Raw genomic sequence first — 19,840 nt, forward strand, 5'->3', positions numbered from 1 at the left:
CAACAAAGTATTGAGCAAAGGCTGTGAATACTTGGGTACATGTTTTTTTTTATTTTTTATTATTATAATACATTTCCAAACATTTTTAAAAACAAGGGACAAGTGGTGGAAAATGGATGGATGGATGGATGTTCACATTGTCATTATTGGGTATAGTCTGTAGAATTTTGAAGGGAAAATGAATGTATTCCATTTTGTAATTAAGCTGTAACATAACAAAATTTGGAAAAAGTGAAGCGCTGTGAATACTTTCTGGATGCACTGTATATGCATTTCTGTACAGCATTTGTCTTATTTTCTATTACTATCTTGTGGTGATCAGTTGCAACAGTTTATCGATTAAATGTATTTCAATTAGAAAAAATATTTGTATTCTGTTGCTTCAATTACTTGTTTAATGAGTAAAATAGGCGGACATCGTTTCCGCAAAACTGCTCCATTAGAGCGCACAGGAGATGCAGCACATGAGATCCAGCTCATGCTTTGGGTGATGTGGCCCGAGTATGCGGTGGGAACAGTGCTGAGAGAGATGGCTCAAAGAAAACCATGACGAAGTGGGAGGAGAGCAAAGGGACCAAAGAAGACGAGAGAAAAGTTTTGAGATCATTTGAAACTGAAAAAGACATTTTGGTGAAAGGTTTGCACTGTCAAACCGAGCTGGTATTTCACATTAGCACTACATTGATGATGAAGTATTACGAAAAGCATATTCCGTATTTAAGAGCAGCAAACAAGGTATAAGTCTTATTTTGTCCGCTAACGCCATTTTAGGTTCATTTGCATAATGAATGTTTAATTTAAACATATGTTAGCATGTGAGGACATGTTAGCAGTTTTAATGCAAAACTCAAACACCACTCCTCCAATTAGTATCTTTTTAACTGTGTATGTGTTAAATTGTTACTCAATTTATCATACTTCATCAGTCTTTTTGTCTAGTTTGGTTCTTTATTTATTATTTATTACCTAGTTTTAGGCTACACCGTTTGTTTTTTACCTTTTAAAAAAAAATATATATATATAGTGATGCTCCTATGTTTAAAGTGCAATTTCAACATTAAGTGCGTATATAAGAAGAAGAAAGACAGTCATCAAAAAAATCCTTGTTTATTTCAACTATTTTCCCTAAAAGACGTATTGAGGTTATTAAACGTGTTTTATTCAACTACACAATTAATCAAACAAATTAATTGAATACCTATTATAATCGATAACTGCAGCCCTACTGATAACAATAAATATTCACCAAAGGGGACTTCTGCTTCCAGAATAAGAGAAACTTACTAGCTGAGGGAGCCATTGTTTACGTGCCTGTTTTTCATGCTAATTGAAGACTAAAACTCCTGATGCATCTTCGACTCCTGCCTCATCAATAACACTTCTCCACATTGGTGAGCCTTTGACGTGAGCTATGCCGAACTACTGCAAGAACAATGTTGCCCAATGCCAGCAACATGGTTAGTGTAGGCGCCATCTTTGCCGTTATGATCAAGTTGACCAACTATTGGCAGAACAGTCTCTGCCCGTGTTTCAGCATGTTACAGCCCAGTTCCAATACAGAGGGTATACTTCTATTTTCACTTGTGACCATGCTGGAAGCCTTGACGACGACCAGAGCAATGACGCTTGCAAGATCCTCCAGCTACCAGCAAGTTGAACACACACAAGGTTTGGGTAAACCGAGTGTAAAGAATCAGAATCAGATTCAGCTTTATTGGCCAGGTATGTTTAAGACACTAGAACAGTGATCACACAGCGCGGCCCCCCCCCCAATGTAAACGCTAAATATTAATGATTTACCAACAAATAAACAAGTGCTTTAATAACTAATATGTGCAAGGCTAATAGGATAAAACAGTAAAAGTACATTGATGTTATTTCATTAGCATTTGATGGCCCTATTCTAATAATTTTGGGGGGATGACTCCGAATCCTCACGAAGAATCACCGTGAGGCAATCTCTTAGTAGTTCCTGAACTATGATACTAATGAACCAATGTGCTCTTTGGCCATGTAAGGCTGCAAGAATCTTGGGGCCTGGGAGGGACATGAAGGGATAAAGTAAGGACTGTAAACAGAGGTGTAGATGATGAGTCAATGGGCTGATCTAGAACATTTAGTGATGGGGGGAACATTCAGTAAATGTAAACAAATGCAGGGGTGGGAGTAGGAAACAATGAATTGTCCAACTTGGCTGAATTGATTGAATTTGACAAATTATACTTCTAGGATGAAGGCAAATGCCAAAGTACATGTGATATTCAATACCTAACACACACTCCTCACTGGCAGTCAGCCTCAACACAGAGGCGGGCAAAGCGGAAAGGCAGATGAGGGGGAGAGGAAAAGAGAGAAAGGAAAGGAAATATTTCTCCTAAAATGACATCATCACAAGCATTAAACAGTGTGAAAAAGCTGACAATCAAATCTGAGAGATTCCAAGAGTACAAAAGCCAATAGAGGAACAAATTGTAAAACAAATAAACACTTTGTAATGTGGACCGTGGCGATGTGGAGACATGTCGCTAAGTATTTCAATGTGGACCGAGCAAACAGGCGAACATTACCAAATATGGAGGCCCAGACTGACGGAGGAAAGGGGCGGAGAGAGGAAAGGGTGGTGGCTGCATAGCAGCTAGATTGTAGTAGTTAACTGTTGAATGCAGAGCTGAGCTAAAGCAGCAGCCACACATAAACGTTACCTGTCCACATGCGAACCAGCTCCATGGGATAGGTTGGGATGAAGACTTTCTCCTCTTTTACTGAGCTCTGATAGGACACTAAAAATGGCACAGACTCCCATATCTGGAAAACACAGCAGAGCAAACATATCTAATCAGGGTGGGTCGACAAAATTACTTTTATACATTTACTTGATTTAACAAATCATTTTTCACAGTTGCCCCTACGATTATTTTAATGGGGACGACCCCCTAAAGAAGGTCAAGCAAATTTTCTGTAATTATTTTCTATATCGCACCATACCATAACTGATGTCATTTAAAAGGGGTCATATTATAAAAAAAATTCAACATTTAAAACAGTTCCTTGTGGTCTACATAACATGTAATGGTGGTTCTTTGGTCCACATTTTCCTTTCTAGCTGTCTCTCCAGAATGCGCCGTTTTGTGGGCGGTCTTATTTACGTGCCAAGGTCCTCCTCCAGGCATAGCCCCCTTCGACTGCATCTCCACCCTGTCAGCCATGTTGTAGTTTTTAGCGCTCCCATATAAAGTCTACTGATAAACATTAGATGACAAATGGCAACAGCAGAGGATTTTACTGTGCATGTGCATGTATGACCCAGTCTGTCCCACAATAAGAGGATAGAGTAAAAAAAAAGGAAGCTATTGACTACAACTGAATAAAATGTTGACTTGCGCAAAGCTCTTTGAGTAAACTTCTACCATATATGGAGATATCCACTGACATTACTAAGACAAAATACATGACTCAATTCTCAAATTCCAAACGGCTCGTTTGGAAAAAGTTTGGAATAAGGTAATATTGTTTTATTAATATCTCCGTCATTCCTCAATGGTTTGATTTCAAATTTTCAGGACTTATGAGGATCCCAAATACACAAAAACATGTACCAACAGGTTAAAAAAGTTGGCTTTGCATTATCAGAATCAGAATCAGAATCTTCTAAACGGGTCAAGTACAAACCCCGTTTCCATATGAGTTGGGAAATTGTGTTAGATGTAAATATAAACGGAATACAATGATTTGCAAATCATTTTCAACCCATATTCAGTTGAATATGCTACAAAGACAACATATTTGATGTTGAAACTGATAAACTTTTTTTGTTGTTGCAAATAATCATTAACTTTAGAATTTGATGCCAGCAACACGTGACAAAGAAGTTGGGAAAGGTGGCAATAAATACTGATAAAGTTGAGGAATGCTCATCAAACACTTATTTGGAACATCCCACAGGTGTGCAGGCTAATTGGGAACAGGGGGGTGCCATGATTGGGTATAAAAACAGCTTCCCAAAAAATGCTCAGTCTTTCACAAGAAAGGATGGGGCGAGGTACACTCCTTTGTCCACAACTGCGTGAGCAAATAGTCAAACAGTTAAGAACAACGTTTCTCAAAGTGCAATTGCAAGAAATTTAGAGATTTCAACATCTACGGTCCATAATATCATCAAAAAGTTTAGAGAATCTGGAGAAATCACTCCACGTAAGCGACATGGCCGGAAACCAACATTGAATGACCGTGACCTTCCATCTCTCTGACGGCACTGTATCAAAAACCGACATCAATCTCTAAAGGATATCACCACATGGGCTCAAGAACACTTCAGAAAACCACTGTCACTAAATACAGTTGGTCGCTACATCTGTAAGTGCAAGTTAAAGCTCTACTATGCAAAACGAAAGCCATTTATCAACAACATCCAGAAACGCCGCCGGCTTCTCTGGGCCCGAGATCATCTAAGATGGACTCATGCAAAGTGGAAAAGTGTTCTGTGGTCTGACGAGTCCACATTTCAAATTGTTTTTGGAAATATTCGACATCGTGTCATCCGGACCAAAGGGGAAGCGAACCATCCAGACTGTTATCGACGCAAAGTTCAAAAGCCAGCATCTGTGATGGTATGGGGGTGCATTACTGCCCAAGGCATGGGTAACTTACACATCTGTGAAGGCACCATTAATGCTGAAAGGTACATACAGGTTTTGGAACAACATATGCTGCCATCTAAGCACCGTCTTTTTCATGGACGCCCCTGCTTATTTCAGCAAGACAATGCCAAGCCACATTCAGCACGTGTTACAACAGCGTGGCTTCGTAAAAAAAGAGTGCGGGTACTTTCCTGGCCCGCCTGCAGTCCAGCCCTATCCCCCATCGAAAATGTGTGGCGCATTATGAAGCGTAAAATACGACAGCGGAGACCCCGGACTGTTGAACGACTGAAGCTCTACATAAAACAAGAACGGGAAAGAATTCCACTTTCAAAGCTTCAACAATTAGTTTCCTCAGTTCCCAATCGTTTGAGTGTTGTTAAAAGAAAAGGTGATGTAACACAGTGGTAAACATGTCCTTTCCCAACTACTTTGGCACGTGTTGCAGCCATGAAATTCTAAGTTAATTATTATTTGCAAAAGAAAAATAAAGTTTATGAGTTTGAACATCAAATATCTTGTCTTTGTAGTGCATTCAATTGAATATGGGTTGAAAAGGATTAGCAAATCATTGTATTCCGTTTATATTTACGTCTAACACAATTTTCCAACTCATATGGAAACGGGGTTTGTATGTAACACACAAGGAATTTGACTTGGTACTGTGCTCTTGGTTCAAAGCAAGAAAAAAACAACCCCAACAAAAGTGGGCAGTACCGTCAAACACCTTTAAGGATACCTTTCAATTAGAACAGTTCTATGCCTTGTCCAGGGCTCGAACTTAACCACGGCAAGTGTCGCGACCGCCCTCGTCATTTGCCGTCATGCCCTAAAAAATTGACCAACATCGAGAACATGCCGTGACCGCCCTTGACTTTTTACTTGTTAATGGACGAGGGATGTAACAGTAAAGGGTATAATGATAATTTGCGATAAAATTCCAGACCGTTAGTAACAGTCTAATTTTTTAATTACCAAAAAAACGTCATATATTAATGCATTTTAGGCAACACGAAGTCAGGCGCATGTGCACTGGCGTCGTTTGGCTTGATAATCATGGCGGACCAACGACACTGACTTTGCTCCGGAGATTTCCCCTCTGAGTAAACGGAGCAAAGCGCTTAGGTTATTAACGTAATTTTCCCTCGCTTCCCGCCGTGCGTTCAAGAGCGCACTGCTGTGTTTAGATGGCGACAGGTTTGGACAATATTGGAGAAAACGCACTTGTCCCCACACTAAAAGTATACAGCGAAGGAGAAAACTATTTGATGTTGCTTTTATTCTCTCAATGATCAATGATGATACTTTTTTGCACACTCTTGGCATTCTCTCGATGAGCTTCAAGAGGTAGTCACCTGAAATGGTTTTCACTTCACAGGTGTGCTTGAAGCTCATTGAGAGAATGCCAAGAGTGTGCAAAGCAGTAATCAGGGTGTCTATTTTGAAGAAACTAGAATATAAAACATGTTTTTTTTAGTTATTTCACCGAAATTATTCCCGGGAGCGGCCACCGCTGCTGCCCACTGCTCCCCTCACCTCCCAGGGGGTGATCAAGGGTGATGGGTCAAATGCAGAGAATAATTTTGCCACACCTAGAGTGTGTGTGACAATCATTGGTACTTTAACATAACTTTACTTTTTTGTTAAGTACATAACACCACCTGTGTTCATTCATAGTGTTGATGACTTTAGTGACAATCTACAATGTAAATAGTCATAAAAATAAAGAAAACGCATTGAATGAGGAAAAGGTGTGTCCAAACTTTTGGCCTGTAATGTATATATATTTATATATATTAATAAGAATGTTGAAAGATGGCAGCTGATGGCCATAAGATGTAACTGCACTTTTTGTCCATATAGATGAAAATAGTGTTCATGTATGAGATCTAGGGCTGCCAATTATGGCCAAAGTAATAATTAAGATTATTGTTATCAATATTGCAATCATGACGACTGATTGTTAGGTAAAGCGGTGTTGGGGTGCGAACGTAATACCATTATGTTATTTGTAATGTCTAATAAAAAGACTGTAGATAAATGTTATCCATATATCTAAAGACAAATATCAGGTTTTTTTTTAATTCTTTAATAATCTCAACTTGTCAGCTTTTTGCCATTAAATGATGCCCTGATCTCTAATTGTGTGTGTGTGTATATATATATATATATATATATATATATATATATATATATATATATATATATATGCATGCATACATGCATGCATTTAGACCCCCTGCCTCGAAAGAAAATAATGTTTGCCTTGGTGCCCTTCTAACTTGCCTTGGTGCCCTGAAATATGAGCCCTCCTTTAAGGCAACATTTGCCTTGACCTTAAAAAGTAAAAATTTGAGGCCTGCTTGTCTTATTATTAAACAAACCAAATGCCCTTATTGTATTTGTCTTATTTAAACAAATTGGCATGACCACATATTTACAATTACACTCTGCTTTTTAAAGCTGTATTACATGCGTGAATGTACTCTCAAGGGGGCAAGCATGCTCTGGGTTTTTGACATAGTTGATTATTTTGGACTACCGGTAAGTCTATTGATTTTTTATTATGAATGGTGGTAGTTATCAAATGTATTTGTCGATGATCAATCACTATACAGTCGGCATGTGTGCATATGTTTGTGTAGTTGTTTAAACCCCTACAGACATAGGGGGAACACTGTTTTGAAACTAAATGGTGGTTGCAATTTGACTTGTGTATGTGACTTGTGTATACCTTGGCAGCATTAACAAGTTTCCATGCGTTGAGTAGACCAAAACCATGTTGATGGCTGTGATAGAAACCTGCTCCGTTCACCCTCCAGTCTGAACTGTTGTCACACTGTTATGAAACACAATGTTTTAATGCAGATGAAAGCCAAAAAGATGTTGTTTGATCCACTAACCTCAACTTAATATCTATAAAATTCAGTGACCTCAGTACTGAGCACAATTCAACCACAATTAGCATAGGACGTGTATATGACAAATTCAGATTTAAGCACCCCAGAAGGTTTACCTTGGTGGCAGTGAAGGCAATGATGTGCTGGATGTCCCTCCAGCTAAGACACGGTCGGACTTGGAGCATGAGGGCCACCATTCCAGCCGCAATGGGGGCAGCAGCTGACGTGCCAGTGTGGCCCTCAGTACATCCTGTCCCCTGTTGCATGGACCAGTCCGATGTCACCTAAAGAGACAGAGAGGATTCTATATAATCATATAGGTCTTTGTATGGTATAAACAGTGAGGCTGTTGTAACAGTAAACAGAAAGCTGACATATATATACATCACAGACCATGCAGGTCAGTGGCAATTTAAAAAGCTAAGAACACTTGTATGAACAGCTAACAATTTCGACATCAACAAGATAAAGGTCAAAAACATTTGTAGAATGGAAGCTGTAATAGCAAGACACAGGAGGTCAACTTCATGTCGTTCCATTTTCAAGTGTGACGTACTTTTGTGAATATACTGTATCAATGCTGTACAGTGAGAGATCCAAACAAACGTGCACAATGACAAAAAAAAACCTAAACTGCTCTATGTTGCTCGTATGCAGTTAACAACAGGCTGTTTGGTGGAGGCAGGAATTTTCAGCACTCTCAGTGTTAACACGCAGAGAACTCCAGGGATTTTTATAGTCAGCTGTTCAATCCCCACTCAAAATTTCAGGCAGCTAATCACTGTTGTTTGTAACACTTCAGCACAGAAGCATTATCGCCTACTGTGCAAACTACTGTTGTAAATTTTGTTAAATCATTTACATCCAGGCAAGTAGATCAAAGTAAGGAAACTTCGATAGTGAGAGTAAAGATGGAGTCAGGTCTTCCTGCAAAGACTTAACTTATCTCCATCCATCCATCTATTTTCTACCACTTGGCCCTCTTTCTCTATATATATATCCATGTAGTCGTCCCTCGTTCATTGCTGTTAACTGGTTCCGGAGAGAGCTGCAATAAATTAATTTCCACGAAGTAAGGATCATTTAAAATACTTAAAATGTTTTTGAACATTGTGAGAGCCCTCCAGATATGAAACAACACCCTTTAGTCACCTTTACACTTTTTAATCTGATTACTATGCTGCCTGAGGCAGAGCCAATCAGTGACCATGTTACAGCAACTTGAGGGTTCCTGGTTGAAATCCCACTTCCGTTATCCTAGTCACTGCAAGACATTTCACCACCTGCTGCCAGTGCCACCCACACTGGTTTAAATGTAGCTTAAAGAATGTAGATAATGGGTTTCATTATGTAAAGCGCTTTGAGTCTCAAGAGAAAAACACTATATAAATATAACTCACTTCACTTAATTTATATGCTTGAAAATGCTTTAAGACCAAATAAAATGTAGAATAAGCTTTAAGAAAATTCATAAATATCCCCAAAAAATCTGATATCTGAATCTGAATATCAAGACACTTTGATGTGACAGGGGTGGTATCAGATAAGCTTCTTTATACTCCTTTTTGACATGTTGAATTGGTACATGCAAGTGTGTAACTCTCTCTAATGCTCTCTATAACCATCTCTCTATCGCTCGCTCTCACACACACACACACACACACACACACACACACACACACACACACACACACACACACACACGCACGCACGCACGCAGGTTTACATTTGGCCCATGTGCACACTGTGGTCAGCTTGTGTAACATTCTCCCCAAGAGAGAGGCAATTCGGACAAAGCTATTTTCCCCTAGGTAATGACAATCCGGGTCCAAGTCGTTTCCATAGTGACAAGCGACAAACAGTACCAAATAAAAGAAACTACTGCAGGCCATTAGTCCTGTCAGCATGTTTCATCATAACAGATAAAAATAGTATCTTGTAATAAATAGCAAAATTACTATTATTGATGGTGTAATTTGCATGTGTATTACTAAGAAAAATGACTAAATATGCCCCAGTATTACAAGACTATATTATCCAACACATTTTAAACGCAATGTCAATGGAAATAGCACACAAGTACCTCAACTTGTTTTACTCGCCGGTGGGCCGTTTTGCGTAAAGAAGCACAGCACATGTCAAATGTGAAATATTGAATGACAAGGCCCTTCATATAAAATTTTACCCCAAACGTACTCCTGGCCACGTCATGCTCTGTCACTGGTAATAATATTAGAACACATTTCCCTCTCAAACTTGGCGCGTGTCATTAATACCCAGTTGCTAAACAGAAGAATGTGGGTTTGATCCCCGGTCATAGTTGAAACTATGGAACGGTGTTAAATCTCTGTTTTAAATTATGTTAAAATTGTTTAATACGCAAAACTTCAACCAATTAATAAAAAAGTGGACTGTTACAAAATCATGCTGATTGTCAAAGATGTTAGATAAAATAACACGTGATAACTGTACCTCAACTGAAAGCTTTTGTTATTCTGGAAATAAATATTATTTATATGGTGCTAGGATACACATGATTTCAGCCTTTCAAAGCTCCTCTTGAACCACCAATTTTTGACCTCTGTATTTGTCAAATCCTAGTTATGGCCCTGTTTATATCATGTTTAATGAGAGGAGTAAAATAAGGTGTTGTTTGTTATTACAACACAACATTTGTCATTTTATTAACAATTGGTTAGTGCAACGATAAAATAAATAATGTGTGTGCAATTTGTGTGTGACTTACAATGCTCCTCATTTTGTTCCCCCCACTACTGAAAGTGACAGCCAGCATGGAAGCACACTCCTCAGCGTAAAAGGGCATCCTGCCATTCTCATCAACGGCTCCTGCAACATTAACAGTAAAATATAACAGTATGTTATGGACATATCTAAGCCAATTAAAAAATTCCTACATGAAATCCCATCTTACCGATAGTGATGGTGTAGATGGAGTTGGCGTATCCGTCATAGTTGCAGTTATCATTATATTGACCTCCATTTCCACTGGCAACCACAAAGATGCTTCCAAAGCCACGTCTCCCGGCAATTACCCCATGCTGTAGTGCCGCCTGAGGAGTTCAGAAATCATAATTAAACTTACCAAATTATATGGCATCCTGTGAATAGGAGTATGTTTCTTATAGAACGAAGAGAACATGTAAAATAGTAAAAACACACATTTAATACATTAAGGCCCTATAAGCAATCTGTTGAGATGTACTGCCCTCTATTGGTCAACACTGCAGTATGCTAGATCTATTTGATCAGGGGAACTGCACTATCGTTCAGTCATTACGAGAGACATGAAGACAAATGTTTTTTGTTTTTTTAAATGCATTCTAACTCGTAAATAAACGTCTGCTTACAATGGAGCTAATGGGAGATCCTCTTTTGCGCCGTTAAAACCCTCTCAAAAAACATCCAAAAAGCACCAACAATACTCCATTTACATTTTATGACTTAAAATTTGACCAAGTATTAGCTATATTGTTATTATAAGCGCTAACACAGACAAACTACTTTTAGTGGTGCATCATCACAGAAAACTAATTGATAGCTTGTTGCTTATATGTTGACATAATCGGCTGGTGAGCTGCTTTCACGCCTCAGAGCTCATGACAGTTTATTTCTAGAGCAGGGGTCGCCAACCCGTCGATTGCGATCTTTGGCACACTTCTGGTCGATCGAGAAAATATCAGAAAATAAAAAGTATTAATAGGACATCAGTGACACACCACCAACCGGAGAATGACCAACAGACCCGCAAAGAGGCACACATTTTAACCCCTGAACACGCATCTGCCTCTCTTTCAGCCTTAGATCCCGCGGCTCTCGACGGCCACACCCCACGAGCGTGGCCGCATGCTACACCCGCTAATCTTGCAAATGTGCATTGCATGATGTGCTCATTAATCATCGCGCTGCAACAAAGACTGACTGACCGTTGCAACAAATCGGACATTTTCTAGCATCCAACATTAAACAACTCTTCCCTCAACCACAAGATCATGACCATCAATGCTCACCTGGGACGGGAAGCATACAAGACTACGAGAACATTGCGCCCAAGTAGATTTTGTGTTGATTTATTGTGAATAAAAAACTAAAAATGTACATGCGCAAAGGCAGTAATAGATGATAAAACAAGGCGGCAGCTAAAGAAGGACATCCCCATTCATCCCCTCTTTAATCACACATGAAAAACCCACCAAGTGAACAGCTCATTTTACTAATTCAGGTGCTGACGTAAAAAACATGTGACTCGCGTTGCATATGTAACTAGAACATATATACTACGGTACTGAGAATATAGTGGCTATAAACAGTTAGCTTCTACAGCAGAGGTGCCCAGGATGCGGCACAGGGGCCCTACTGTAGCCCGAGACTCGATTGTCATTGGTCCTAGGCACATTACAAAAAACAAACAAAAACACCAGCAACAATTGGGAAAACAGCAAGAAACACAATGAGAAAAAGCCAAAATGATGATATCAGCCAATAACAACAACACAAAGCTTTGTCTTTAAAAAACTAACAAAAAAAAACCATATACAGTATATATATATAGATATACACATATATATATACACATATACAGTACATGCATATATATATATATATATATATATATATACATACAGTATATATATATATATATATATATATATATATATATATATACACACACACACAAGCACACATATAACATAGTTGATGCAGGGGTAGATCTTGCTTTGGTTTTTGTCTGAGACCAGGGATCTTGGGCTCGAAAAGGCTGGTAAGCACTGTTCTAGAGCATAAATCATGTCTCTCTACAGGAACAGTAGAAGGATGAGGACATAATCCAACAAATTGATTAACTTTAGCATCCAACTTAGATCCGGGAATGGCGAGAAAGTCACAAAAAGACGCTTGGTTCCACCTGGCTTTTTTCTTCGCGAGGACTATGAGTCATTCTTCATCTAAACGGGAAAATATGAACATCCTAGTGACAGCAGACATTTTACATTAAGTGAGGTTTTATTATGTTTTTTGGCCCTCATGAACTCTGCAGCAAGTAGTAATCAGTAATGTTGTCGAAGGAAAAAGCAAATGTTTAAAGATTAAGATTAAGATGCATTTTTTAAATTCATGCGCCACCGTATGCTTACAATACATATTACAAGTTATTATTAATGTGCCTGTTACTACATTACATATATACTTACAGCGTTTATATAAAAACTTGATGGAGGTGTTTGGATATTTTTTAGAGCGCTTTATAGGATGTTTTATAGAGCGCTATTTGGTAGAATAGGACTCCTATAGGCTTCATTGGAAGCTGACTTTTGATCACATTTATTTCCTAGTTAGAATGCATAAAAAAGATATATGTGCTTGTCTTACATAAGGAAGGTAAACAATAGGTAAAATTACCCCCAAAAAGGGCAGTTCCCCTTTACTTTTTATTTTATTTTGCCTACCATTCCCAAACCCTACACTAGACAAAAACATACGTATTTTTATTTTTTGTGTAGTCTAAATTGTAAAACTACTGGTCAACACTGCAAAATGCTGGATCTATATGATCAGACAACCTTGAAGTGCAATTGCTCCTTTTTGGAATTTTGCGTGTCATTCACAATCCTTACGTGAGACAAACAAACATGTATTTTTCTTTGTTGTGCAGTCTAAATTGTAAAGAACTGCTAGCAAGAGAAGGCTAACAATGATGGTAATGGGGATACAGTCTATTCCGCAGATTAAACCCTCTAAAAACATCCAACAAAATGTTATATACATGCTCTACGTATATATGTAATGTGTAATATTTTGGTCATTTTATGCAATGGAATTTCTTTATTGGCCACATTGATTTCACAGAGCGCATAGCTACCTTCGCTATTTCCATTAAAAACTACCACCACTAATCATGGCAGACTTTGTGAGTGCCAACAATGATTACTTTGGGAGAAATAATGATCCAGAACCTTATATTTTTACGCCTAAATATAAGGAGGATGAGCTCTAGTGAAACACTTTAAGCCATTATGTAGCAGTAGTGCTAAGTGCTAAACAAGATATACAAAATAAGAACATAATACAGTCACATACAATGTCGTCTTTGACTGGGATGCTGACTGATGGGTTGTTTATATCTTTCAGCACAAGACCTATACTCCCCGTTTAGATGATTAATTCAGCTTAGTCCTCATATCTCAGGTAAAAATAATGCTTAAATAAGCAAGCATCTTTCTTGCAATGCCTTTGGTTGTAAGTAGAATGTTTATATTGACTAACTTCTTGTCTTATGGCCACAACCTTCTACTCTACAGGTGTGAGGCATGATTTCTAATCTTGCATTAAATTTGACAAATTTAGAGGATATTTGGCAGTAGCAGCAGCAGAAGCAGTAGTAGCTGCAGTAGTACTGTAGTTATGCCCTCTTTGAGCAAGAAGCCGTGTTACTAAAAGTAGGACCTCGGCTTTAGTTCTTACAACAGTGTAGTTGTAGCTTGGTTTTAATATGCAGGTCACGGCATTGTTGGCGTTTTTTAATGTTTTGGGGGGTTTAAAAGGTGGAATCGATCAATCATGTTAGCCACATTGTTAATTGCCTCATACTAGCAGTTTTGGTTTTTTTACAATTTTGACTACACAGAAAAGAGAAAAACATGTATTCTTGTCTTTACAGAGTTTGTGAATGATGGGCAAAATAAAAAAAATTAAAAAAGGTGCAGTTGCAGTCTGTCTCACCTTTCCTAAGGGGTGAGGTCCATCCACAGTGTGTCCATCATCATCAGGGCCCCAACTAAGAGACCGCAATGCACATCAGTTGTTTACAATATACTATAAATTGATCTATTACAACACACCTTGCATTAGAATACATTTCTTAACGACATAAGAGGGTCAGAGTGAGACAGAGTGTTACCTGCAGCTGTAGATGTCGTTGACTTGGTAGTGTTTGTTGAAGGCTATGGCTTCCAGGCTATCTGTCAGTGGCCCATCCAGAACCCTGATACCTGGGGAAGGAAGAACGTATATCTTCCACAACACATTGGGAGCTGGAAATAAGCACAAAACTAATAACATTTCGACTGTGTACCTGCCACTTTACTGCCATACGCCACCCCCACGGCACAAAAGCTGTTGTTGGGAACAGCCGCGATCTCACCGGCACATCGAGTCCCATGGTGGTTGTCACTGTGCACGTCTGGGTGGGGCATGGGGTCCTCGTCATTAGAATTCAGATCATAGCTGCCCTCTGGACTCTTGACACAAAATAAATTTGGGTCAATGAACACAACGTAAAAAGACTAATTACACATTTTGGATCTTAATTGGACATCTTAAAAGGGGATCTTTGATGAAATTTGTCTTTTCTGGCTTATAAATGTTGTTACAAAGTTAGATATTTGAGTTAAACAATGTCAAAGCATCAAATCATAAAGTTAATGCATTTTGCCGTGAGCTTGCACAGTTTTGGATGCCTCTGTCCACAGGGTTTTGCAGTCTGGCTACGCTGGGATGTCGCAGCAAGGTGGACGTACTAAATTGGACATTAAGTCAAGCTCTCAGCCAGAGGTGGAGAAGCTCTAATTGTGGCATGTACATAATAACACTGACGTGCAACATGCAGTGACATAAATGCTGCAATCGCAGCTTGTGTAAGAGTAACTAATGGTGTGATCGGGTGAATCTATGTACAGTCGTGGTCAAAAGTTTACATACACTTGTGAAGGACGTAATGTCATGGCTGTCTTGAGTTTCCAATAATTTCTACAACTCTTCTTTTTTGTGATTGAGTGATTGGAGCACATACTTGTTGGTCACAAAACACATTCATGAAGTTTGGTTCTTTTAGGAATTTATTATGGGTCTACTGAAAATGTGACCAAATCTGCTTGGTCAAAAGTATACATACAGCAATGTTAATATTTGGTTACATGTCCCTTGGCAAGTTTCACTGCAATAAGGCGCTTTTGGTAGCCATCCACAAGCTTCTGGTTGAATTTTTGACGACTCCTCTTGACAAATTGGTGCAGTTCAGCTAAATTTGTTGGTTTTCTGACATGGACTTGTTTCTTCAGCATTGTCTACACGTTTAAGTCAGGACTTTAGGAAGGCCATTCTAAAACCTTAATTCTAGCCTGATTTTGCCAATCCTTTACCACTTTTGACGTGTGTTTGGGGTCATTGTCCTTTTGGAACACCCAACTGCGCCCAAGACCCAACCTCCGGGCTGATGATTTTAGGTTGTCCTGAAGAATTTGGAGGTCATCCTCCTTTTTCATTGTCCCATTTACTCTCTGTAAAGCACCAGAGCATGATAGGCCCAGAGCATGATACTACTACCACCATGCTTGACGGTAGGGATGGTGTTCCTGGGATTAAACGCCTCACCTTTTCTCCTCCAAACATATTGCTGGGTATTGTGGCCAAGCAGCTCAATTTTTGTTTCATCTGACATCACATGGACAAAGATAAGACCTTCTGGAGGAAAGTTCTGTGGTCAGATGAAACAAAAATTTAGCTGTTTGGCCACAATACCCAGCAGTATGTTTGGAGGAGAAAAGGTGAGGCCTTTAATCCCAGGAACACCACTCTTACCGTCAAGCATGGTGGTGGTAGTAGTAATATGCTCAGTGGCCTTGTGGTTAGAGTGTCCGCCCTGCGATCGGTAGGTCGTGAGTTCAAACCCCGGCCGAGTCATACCAAAGACTATAAAAATGGGACCCATTACCTCCCTGCTTGGCACTCAGCATCAAGGGTTGGAATTGGGGATTAAATCACCAACAATTATTCCCGAGCGAGACCACCGCTGATGCTCACTGCTCCCTTCACCTCCCAGGGGGTGAACAAGGGGATGGGTCAAATGCAAAGGACAAATGTCACCACACCTAGTGTGTGTGTGACAATCATTAGTACTTTAACTTTTAACTCTGGGCCTGTTTTGCTGCCAATGGAACTGGAGAGTAAATGGGACAAAGGAAAAGGAGAATTACCTCCAAATTCTTCAGGACAACCTAAAATCATCAGCCCGGAGGTTGGGTCTTGGGCGCAGTTGGGTGTTCCAACAGGACAATGACCCCAAACACACGTCAAAAGTGGTAAAGGAATGGCTAAATCAGGCGAGAACTAAGGTTTTAGAATGGAAATTCCTAAAGTCCTGACTTAAACGTGTAGACAATGCTGAAGAAACAAGTCCATTTCAGAAAACCAACAAGTTTAGCTTAACTGCACCAATTTTGTCAAGAGTGGTCAAAAATTCAACCAGAAGCTTGTGGATGGCTACCAAAAGCGCCTTATTGCAGTGAAACTTGCCAAGGGACATGTAACCAAATATTAACATAGCTGTATGTATACTTTTGACCCATCAGATTTAGTCACATTTTCAGTAGATCCATAATAAATTCATAAAAGAACCAAACTTCATGAATGTTTTTTGTGACCAACAAGTATGTGCTCCAATCACTCTATCACAAAAAAATAAGGGTTGTAGAAATTATTGGAAACTCAAGACAGCCATGACATTATGTTCTTTACAAGTGTATGTGAACTTTTGACCACGACTGTACTGTTTATGAAGTTTATATCCGACCGCGTCTGGAAAAAGAATGTGTTGACGATTTACAGTATATTGGAAAAAAGTGTACATTTTCAAAATATAAAATAATGACAGAGGAAGAGAGTGGGTGTGGTTTCATTTGCAATCTGGAAACCTCTCAGGAATCATACATCTTGCAGACAGACTTGAAAAGTGGGTTATAAAAGGGACTGTGAAACAAAATGTTGGCACAATTCAAACCAAAACATATACAATACGTATTATCTGGACCACACAAATGTGTTTAAAATGTAGATTAAAATCATTAAATATCAAATACTGTATATCATATAAATATATAAATAATCAAATATACCTAACACTGGATAGACTTCTTCATAGTATGTGAAAATGTCAGCTATGCTCTAATATTCAAAGGTTAGAGCTTGATGTCCATCTTAATAAATGATAAATGATAAATAAATGGGTTATACTTGTATAGCGCTTTTCTACCTTCAAGGTACTCAAAGCGCTTTGAGACTATTTCCACATTTACCCATTCACACACTGATGGCGGGAGCTGCCATGCAAGGCGCTAACCAGCAGCCATCAGAGGCAAAGGGTGAAGTGTCTTGCCCAAGGACACAACGGACGTGACTAGGACGGTAGAAGGTGGGAATTGAACCCCAGCAACCAGCAACACTCCGATTGCTGGCACAGCCACTCTATCAACTTCGCCACGCCGGTTTGTTATTTGAAGAAATGCTTCTTGCTTACAAAAGAACAGTGACTTACATAATTAGGTTTTATGTCTTGATGGGTGTGTTGTACGCCGTCATCAACCACAACCACAGTCACTCCTTGGCCGGTTATGTTACGCTCCCACACTCCTGTCACATTGATGTCCATCCCTTTATTGACATCATTGTGCTTCAACACAAATTAATAAAAAAGGGAAAACAAATTAAATCATCAAAGATAATGTCCTTTTTAAAGATAAGCTAAAGGTTATGTTCGTTTTTACTTATTATGCATACCAGTTTTAATTTCTACAGAATTATATGAAGACCTTTTAGTATATCCTAACCTTACCAGGTGCCACTGTTTAGGGTATCGAGGGTCATTGAAGGCCATAGATCTTTTGGAGCGGCTCAGAACCTTCTCTTGAGAGTACCAAAGAACATGAGGGTGGGTTGCTAGAAAATCCCCCGGATGCTTCCTTTGAACTTGAGCAGCAGGGTGAGAAGAACACAGCAAATAGTGGCCTTCTAAATGTCCAATCTGGCCATAGTTGTGCAGCCCAGCCTGCTCTGCCACCTGGAATAGCGGAAGTACAGATGACAAGCACAACAATTTGTGCTTCTTCATTTTTGTGACTTTATAACAATGACACATCACTAATGGCACACGGAAGTGTCAAAGAATACGATAGGAAGTAAAAGTTTCATTTTAAACATTCTCAAAGATGTATTCATAAAAGAACAGGTTCAGTACAAATATGTCTCATGTTAAATACATCTTCTTCCTCATACTATATACAATTCACAGGAATGGGTAAGTGGTCAGACAGGTGGTGCACACATTCCATGTGGTTCTCCGTTTAGGTGGGCAACTTGTGATGAGTTTATTTCTTCACATTTGGAATGGTTTTGGCCCCTAAATATAAAAAAAGCTACCGTACATGAACACGGTAGCAGAGTGCTTGCAAAAGCTGTACAAGGCTTTGTTCTTTGTGCTACAGATGCAGCAGCATTGTGCAAAAAAATTTAAAGCCACCATACATACAACTTGTACACAGACCTCAATTGTCAACAAAATTGAGTAAAAAAAATTGTGGAGAGTATTTGTTCATCGGTCTGTTAGCAGGTTTCTTCATAGTTCATAGAGAATGATAAATTGACCATTATGATTCTAGGAAGTGGACCTTTGATGCCAAAATGACTAAAAATAATTATCAGTGCATCCAATATTTCGCTGGCTGTTTGAGTGATCATTGCGACCTAAAACGCTTGAATTTGTGGCAGATTTTTCAAAAAGTTGCTTATTTTGTTTACTTCAATAACAGTGCGTAAGCATGTGATTTTACAAATGATGAACATTGAACCCTAATGAGCACAGGATTTCAACAACTTTGACAAAATGCATATATCTGCATCATTAACTGTAGTGCAGAGTACATTTTTAAACAAAACAGGTTTGCCAGTACTCACATGGCATTGTAGGCCTTTTTGAGATGCCTGATTTCGCAGACGTTAGTCCCAAACATTGTAATGGAAGAAAGTGGTAATGTCTCGTGAGAGCAATGGCATAAATAAATCAAATTTACAAGAGGTCTGTCCCCCTCTCTCACTGTAAGCTAATCACAACAGGCTCCTGAATTCTGGCTATCTGAGACTAGCTTTGATGTATGCATATATTTACATTTACAGTTTTTATACTATGATTTACACTTTTTGATAGTCACAGTACTTCTCAAGAGCTTGTGTTACAAAATCTATATGATAGTCATAGTACTTCTCAAAAGCTTGTTACAAAATCTATCAATGACATATTTACTACAGTTTGCACTACAATGGACTTAACTATTACACAGACCCCTGTCACAAGCTGCAGAATTGATATTACTGCAACTCAGACAATTGACATTAAACTACCAACCCATTGCCTTAGTGTTAATAAAGCACAGTACCTGGTTCGCAATTGCATCCAGTTTTAAAGATCTTTGTCCACCACCTTCGTCCTCATGATGTTGATCAGCGTGGAGCCGGACA

The 19,840-nt window shown here is 39.0% G+C and overlaps 1 protein-coding gene across 1 annotated transcript in view; it reads right to left on the bottom strand.

Annotated features, from left to right (window-relative positions):
• pcsk7 (proprotein convertase subtilisin/kexin type 7) overlaps positions 1 to 19,840 on the bottom strand; it is a 31,311-nt gene that overhangs the window by 7,454 nt on the left and 4,017 nt on the right. Inside the window, exons 2-12 of the mRNA XM_062068019.1 lie at positions 19,759 to 19,840; positions 18,162 to 18,386; positions 17,865 to 17,999; positions 14,628 to 14,793; positions 14,454 to 14,544; positions 14,276 to 14,330; positions 10,470 to 10,608; positions 10,284 to 10,384; positions 7,654 to 7,821; positions 7,372 to 7,476; positions 2,703 to 2,805 (exon numbers count right to left, since the gene is read on the bottom strand). The exon at positions 19,759 to 19,840 is cut by the window's right edge and continues 208 nt beyond it. Coding sequence (XP_061924003.1) covers positions 2,703 to 2,805; positions 7,372 to 7,476; positions 7,654 to 7,821; positions 10,284 to 10,384; positions 10,470 to 10,608; positions 14,276 to 14,330; positions 14,454 to 14,544; positions 14,628 to 14,793; positions 17,865 to 17,999; positions 18,162 to 18,386; positions 19,759 to 19,840 — 1,370 coding nt within the window. The remainder of the gene's footprint in view (positions 1 to 2,702; positions 2,806 to 7,371; positions 7,477 to 7,653; positions 7,822 to 10,283; positions 10,385 to 10,469; positions 10,609 to 14,275; positions 14,331 to 14,453; positions 14,545 to 14,627; positions 14,794 to 17,864; positions 18,000 to 18,161; positions 18,387 to 19,758) is intronic.

Source organism: Entelurus aequoreus, linkage group LG13 (assembly GCF_033978785.1).
Source record: "Entelurus aequoreus isolate RoL-2023_Sb linkage group LG13, RoL_Eaeq_v1.1, whole genome shotgun sequence".
Lineage (NCBI taxonomy): Eukaryota > Metazoa > Chordata > Actinopteri > Syngnathiformes > Syngnathidae > Entelurus > Entelurus aequoreus.